The sequence below is a fragment of the Fusarium oxysporum genome, chromosome 15 (genome assembly GCF_000149955.1).
Source record: "Fusarium oxysporum f. sp. lycopersici 4287 chromosome 15, whole genome shotgun sequence".
Classification (NCBI taxonomy): Eukaryota; Fungi; Ascomycota; class Sordariomycetes; order Hypocreales; family Nectriaceae; genus Fusarium; species Fusarium oxysporum.
The window spans coordinates 1,703,165-1,709,707 of NC_031000.1; the positions used below are offsets into that span (position 1 = coordinate 1,703,165).

Consider the following 6,543-nt stretch of genomic DNA (forward strand, 5'->3'; position numbering starts at 1 on the left):
GCGGTTGTTACCCGGAAATGGAGGTCGTCGATTGGCCGCAATGCGACAAGGGTCTAATAGTCCTGGCTTCTTGGCCATTCCCATTGGCCTATCTCTGCTGGGCTAATGCTTCGTGGCAAGGGTCTCCAGCAGCATTGTCGTGGTCACCTCAATCGGTGAGAGTGGTATTCTTGAGTGTGATATGGATAATTGATCCGCTTCGCAGGGCTTGGAAGGGTCGTCAAAGCAGTCTAGAAAGGCATCGGTGAATTCAACAGTGTATGCCCAAATGTGTTCCGGATCATGACTGGTTGTAGCTAAGATAGTAACCTAAACAGCACTGTTTTAGTAATAGAAAACAGTTGTGGAGACAGAAACCTACATTTGTAGAGGCTCGTCTCGTGCCCTGCGGCAGATTTGGGCTTGACGGCGGCTCGTGTGCTCCTGAAAATGGGTCAGGAATACCGCTAACAAAGCTACGTCGCCGCCTCTCTTGCCCTAAAGCTACTAGAACCGGCAGTAAGAACGGATCATATTGCCGTTCTCGAGGTTGCATTCGGCGTAACCTTTTCTTCAAAATTGCTCTCACAGGCTTGTTATCAGGCCATTGCTTGAAAAGCTCCCGATACCATTTGGTGTAGACTGTGGCCCGCCGTAGTGATCTAACATTGTCCAGATCTATGTAAGCCAAAACCATGGATGGTTGTGAGTAAACACGGCCCACTTTAAGGATTTCTAGGTGCTTTCCGTAACGAAGTTGAAGTGATTCGAAGATCGAGCTACTCGGCGGCCTTGGACTGATGAGTTTGTAAGCAGTAAGGAAAACCTCAACAGCCCATACCCTCACTGTCGGATCATGGAACTTTGTCTGCAACTGGTTCAAAGCGGTTGCGGCGGTTGGCGGGATTGTTAATTGGTGGTTTTGTGGAGTATTTCTCGGACCATTCGCTTCAGGTCGCTCAAACATTTTATCGGGCGTCCGAGTGTGGTCCACGAATTGGCAATGAAGTACAAGAAGATGCTGCATCGTCCATTGTAAAGGGTGAACATACAGTCGTTCTCTATCTTTACGGACCAGGCCCTCTAATGATATTGTTAAAGGAGAAGATGGAGAATCGCCAGAACCCGCAGCAAAAGTATTTCTGAAAGCACCTGGTAGGATGTGTGAGTGTTCCACTTGTTGTCGGCTGGCGGGAGAAGCTTGATGTCGTTTGGATAGAATTAGCGGACGGCTGTCGGCTTTTCGCTTTACTGTGAATTTCGGGCGACATTCCAGGGGGCTACCGAAAGGAGATCCGTGACGGCTGGAGCCGGCAGCTGGTGGCGTCGTGGGCTCTGCGGAAGGAAGCGGTAAGGAATAGACTGTCATGGTTGCACCAAAAGTCCAGAGTTTCCTAAATTTCCAACCAGGTTACCTAAGACAAAGAAGAAAAGGTTAGGTTAGGTTACATTCCCTACTCGGTTTTAGCCGCTATCTGTAGCAGCCACGTCTGGCTAGTGAGGTTTGGCCGAAAGCCGAAGCGCTCCGAATAATTTATCCGCAGCGCCCCACTTCGCCAAGACCGAAGGAAAACTGTTCCATACGAACTCTTGTTCCAATTTCATTTAGGTTCAACGCGAACATCGCCTCTATCTTCCGATGGATGCTGCCAAAGACCTATATTCGACTCAGCTTTTCCCCCGTCATAACATTCAAAGAGCCGTACTAGATATCAATAAGCTAAGGCATACCAAGCTCAATGATTACACATTTCCAGATCTCGTCTTCATTGCGACCTTTGGGGCTCGCAGCAATATTTCAAAGTACACACCAGTCTTGATTCAGAAAGCTCGACGCAACCCAAAGTTCTCATTTTTTGAAAACTGGCTAAAATACTGCAAGGCCTTGCAGGGCCATGACAGGTATTTGGCCGTATATGGTGAGTTTGGAAGTGATTTCCAGCTTCATTAATGGTTGCCGCTAAATACTAGTAGAAGGCGTGATCTACTTCACAGCAGAAGCTTCCCACAAGACGAGGCTCAATCCTGGCATCAACAACATCAAAACTACTTGTCAAGATTACAACGCATTCCGCAAGCACTCTTGAGTCATTCTCTCATCAAGTCGAAACCCCGGAAGTCGCTCTAGACCCACCACAGCATTTACCGTCAGGAGATTTCCCCATCCCAAGCGAGGAGAGGCCAGCCAAAAGGCAGAGGGTCGAAGCGCCTGGCGTTCAGCTGCGCCGTTTCGAACCTCCAAATGACCAATTTCACCCCATGCAGCTGGCGGCTCGAGCAAATCTCACTATGATACTCAGCGATCTCCTTCAAAGGGGTTTGCAAGAAACTGAAGTTTGGAAGAGTGAACGCGAGAAATCTTCAACACAAACAATCTGTCTGTTCTGGCCGAATGTCATGGGCGATTTTGTTTTAGATTTAATTGTCTCCAAGGAATGTGCGGCAGGTATAGCAGAGGCGAGACGAGGCTCACGAGATGCGTTGCGGATGGTGATGGGGGATTTTCTTTTCCAAGGCATGATAGATAGCGACTGTTTTGAGAATGGGGTGCTGGCAGATACGGTCAAGGTCCGTAGCTATGAGGGCAGTGATGCGATTGTGAGGATCATTCTTAGCCATTCCCAGGGATGGAAAGCGAGTCGTGTATTTCCCTCCGCCGATTAATCTTCCTTATTTATATACACATTTGAATTTGGTTGCTTCTACTGCGAGATAGGTCCCTTTGGGAAGATCAACATTGTCTTGGGTAGAAGCTGTAGCCTTGAATTGTCCATCAATATTTATTCGACCCCCACCAGCTTTCCAAGACATCAGACGATCGCGACTTGATGTTCCAAATATTTTCTGGTCTATCATGACAAATTCACCGTTTGTGGTTTCAGAGTTGCCTGCATTCTCGTTTGACTGGGATACCAGTCAGTACACGAATTCCCGGCAGCCTTGCCGACACTCACCTCGGTCATCTACGCTTGGTGTTGAAAGCGATTAGATTTATGATAGGGTAGGATAGGCAAATGAATTGAGAAGAAACCCTGGAGGGCAACATTCACCCGATGTAATGAAGAAAAATGGGGACAAGGCCGTGCAACCCCGCATTGATGCCTAACTTATGGGTTGATGAGTTGATGAGAGAACAAAGTCGCGTCAGGCGATAAGTGGAACCCCAGCGTCGATGGGTCAACTGTGCCAGTGGAACAACTGTGCCATTGGAACTGCTGTACTAGTGGAACAGCTGCGCCAAAAGAGACAGGAGCAACGTTAAAGAACAGTGGGGGTGTGGGGTGACGGTGTCGGCTGAGGCGGGATCCTCCACAAACAAATATAGTTTTTGATTCGGTGGAAACAGTCTCTCGGACCCTGGTAGATCATCAGCGCCACGCGATATAGCAAGGATGTGACCCGCTAGGTGTAGCAGTTCGCCGTCGTCAGTGTCTACGCAGAGATTCTACGCGCAGAATCCTCCTTACAGTACGAAAACTTCAATCTTCACTCTTCGACAGAGGCTGAGGTACCAAACGCGCAAAACAACTGGGCTATACTCTCGTCTAAAAACAAAGTCAACATAACAAAATACTAGCAACCTCGTCTTCCAAACGGAAAGGCTGATGCAGGAATCCCTAAGCGAAAAGGGAAGGGTGAGAAGGTCGGTGCATGGGACGGAACGGCTGCCGGAACTTGAAGCTCGTAGGACATGGATCATGGAACACTAGTTAAGCTCGTTGTGAGTACTGACCAACGAGGATCGCTCCGCTCCCCGAAGACTTTGTTCTGTTCAGTGAGAGGCCGACTGACTGGGATTGTCTCCCTCTTAATCTTCGGGACCATGGTCTTGGCCGACATATGAATGCTCTACTGGCCTGCAACAGATGAGGCAGACTAGACATCTTTCTCATCTACTTGTCAGTGTCTTCTTCATTACGTTGCAAAAATGTCCTGGCCGTCACCTAGTATCCCTGTCTTGGTCACTCTCATACTCAGCTATACTTCATGTCTGATATCTTTGGCGCGGCTTATCTACTGGCGACTGAACAAGATATGCAAGCCTAAAGCACCGAGCGCGTTCTCTTGTTACAGGGAACGACACCCTAAGCGGTTTTTTTGGCGGATATTCCTATTCGTGTCCACTACATTCGCAACGACGTCAGCCCTTGCAGTTTTAACCTTCGTTCATGGCGAGCCTTACACCACGATACTCGCGGCTTGGATCATATCTACTAATTTGTTTCATGAGGTATGCCAACTGTGATCAAAAGACCAAGACCCATGGCTAACAACCATCCAGGCCATGATATCGACCTTCACTTGGCAACCAAGTATGCGCATCTTCAACCCCTGGCACATTTGGTCTGGTTTTGGTATTGCTTGGGTTTTGCTCCAGCTCGGGGTTATATTCCAGCTGCTTGCAATCTCAAGCCATGGCCTCATACTTGCGAAGGTGTCGGCCAGCGGGTACCATATTTATTTTATCTGGGAATGGATAAGCGTGGTTGCAGAGAAGAACCAGCCTATGTCAGACAGAAAGCCTGGTCGGATGGAGAAGGGGTATCTTATGGCACGAATTGTACTGACATTGGCGGCCTTCGTCTTCTTGCTTCCGTCGTCCACCGACTATGGGCTTTTGGTGAGTTACAAACCACAGCAGCGGTGAGGAGCCATCGCTAACACATAAGGCTACTGCCTCAACCTTTGCCGCTTATGATGTATTTCAGAGCGCGTCACTGGTCCCTATTGAGTTTCATCGAAGTCCCGAGGTAGAACTCAAACTGCAGCCGCAGCGGCAGTTGCAAACTTCACAATGGCGCCTCAACGAAGACGAAGACACCCGCGATTATCCATTTTGTATGCCTAGTCAAGAAACGCTGGATCCTGTGTAATTGGGTGACAAGTTTACAAAACCTCACTCTTTTGCATACGATCGATGTGTTGAGTTGCAGTGAGCATCGACGACTTTCTCCTTTTACCGACCTACGCCTATACTTGTATGGGTTAAGTCGGCAAAGTTTGTCCAAGCAGTTGGCGAATCATGAATAGTCAAGCTCCCTATCCCGTTTTGTCAACTCATGCCCCTTCTAGAGAAGGACGCGTAAGGGATGGCGGATAGCTTATTGTGGGAATGTGATTCGGATGTGTGGCATAAAGTCGGCCGCAAATTCTACTCAGATAGTGACTCTCTACTATCAGTGATGCTCACCATGTCAACTAGGTAAGGGATGAGGTGAAAGGCCGGGAGGCAGGAAGCAAAATATTCGAGCCCAGATATCGCGAGCATCAACAGGTTTAGTGTCCTGCAACACAAGTGCTTGTTCCTGCCGCACTACACGCGGGGGCAAGAGCAGACTGGCCAGGTCTGGGTGCACGATGCCAATGCACGGAACTGGGCTAGATCAATCCAAGTAGAGTTCCATATACTCCACCATAAGACATTATTGTTACATGCTCGAAGCAAGTTAAATCGGCTTCCACGTCTTGGCGTCCATCTCACGAACAATAACATCCCACACACACCGCAGCATCGTCCAAAACTTGTCTTTAGGCAGCCCGCAAACCACATACTGCATAAAGGTCCGTTGTCCAGCATCGACAAACTCGTGACCACCTGGCAAACGGTATCTTCAAGCATGTGGCAGTCAAATTCGGCCTTACCCGTCGACGATCTTGTAGATAGCCTTAGCTAAGACGTTTACGGGCTTGGAGGCTAGGGGAGAGCGGTATCCGAAAGCGAAGATGATACCGGAGTCTATGTCGGTTGGGAAGCAGGTGGGTAGGCTGCGCCACGCGTGACGTTCCACATGCTCTCAGAGCGCTGGTATTTCTTGGTGCAAGTCCAAATACAGGCGAGGATGCCAAATGAAGCTCTAACGGGGAACAGATGAAATTTGCCAAGGATAGAAAAGGAACGAAGGGTCAGCGACGGTAACAGGCAGGGAAACAAGATATAGGGACTAGTCAATATTCTTTTTATCGTGCTGCGTATCCGCGCACGCAAGCACAGACATCCGAGATCCAGGCACGGGCAGTTCTCCTTAGGCGTCGTTTGTTACTGACACGAATATTAGGAACAATCCTCAGTGTCACTAGTCGCAAATACCAGCAGTCCAGGCTTGAAGAGGATGGACTGCAATTTTTGTCCAGGATCCTCAGCTTTTCTTAAACGAACGAAGTGCAACCTGGAGCCGACCTAATGACCATGACGCCATACTCTAAGAGCTTCCTCAAGGTCAAGCGGAACGGTATTACCTAGCAGATCGTCATTGACGAGGTGATGCAGCAGGTGCGTTGAATGCTGGCTGGGCGACGACTTGCAGCAAAACCCACCTCGCAGGATGTCCGGAGATGCGCTTCTTATCAAGGGCTCATCGGCATAGTCGGAACGCGATGAGGAATACGAGATGTTACATGAGGTGTCTTTGAAAGACTTCACCTACATGGATGCCGACGTTTGGGACAACTTTCAACAGGGGACGGGCATAACGAGGTCCACGAACAACCGTCGCAACGGCCAATACCGCGGGACAATATCGCATTTGAAGCATTGCCGGAAGGATGTAGTAGCACCGCCGCCAG

At 49.1% G+C, this 6,543-nt stretch overlaps 3 protein-coding genes across 3 annotated transcripts; 2 read left to right on the forward strand and 1 right to left on the reverse strand.

Annotated features, from left to right (window-relative positions):
• Positions 1-102: 102 nt before the first annotated feature.
• Positions 103-1,348, reverse strand: FOXG_14480 (uncharacterized protein; the record flags this gene model as incomplete). The annotated part of the gene is made up of 2 exons (XM_018394533.1): positions 103-309; positions 362-1,348. 2 exons carry the CDS (start codon positions 1,346-1,348, stop codon positions 103-105), a joined length of 1,194 nt encoding a protein of 397 aa, XP_018254731.1.
• Positions 1,349-1,618: 270 nt separating this feature from the next.
• On the forward strand, positions 1,619-2,066 carry FOXG_21745 (uncharacterized protein; the record flags this gene model as incomplete). The annotated part of the gene is made up of 2 exons (XM_018402100.1): positions 1,619-1,898; positions 1,954-2,066. 2 exons carry the CDS (start codon positions 1,619-1,621, stop codon positions 2,064-2,066), a joined length of 393 nt encoding a protein of 130 aa, XP_018254732.1.
• A 1,841-nt stretch (positions 2,067-3,907) lies between these two features.
• On the forward strand, positions 3,908-4,853 carry FOXG_21746 (uncharacterized protein; the record flags this gene model as incomplete). The annotated part of the gene is made up of 3 exons (XM_018402101.1): positions 3,908-4,210; positions 4,262-4,600; positions 4,650-4,853. 3 exons carry the CDS (start codon positions 3,908-3,910, stop codon positions 4,851-4,853), a joined length of 846 nt encoding a protein of 281 aa, XP_018254733.1.
• Positions 4,854-6,543: the final 1,690 nt, after the last annotated feature.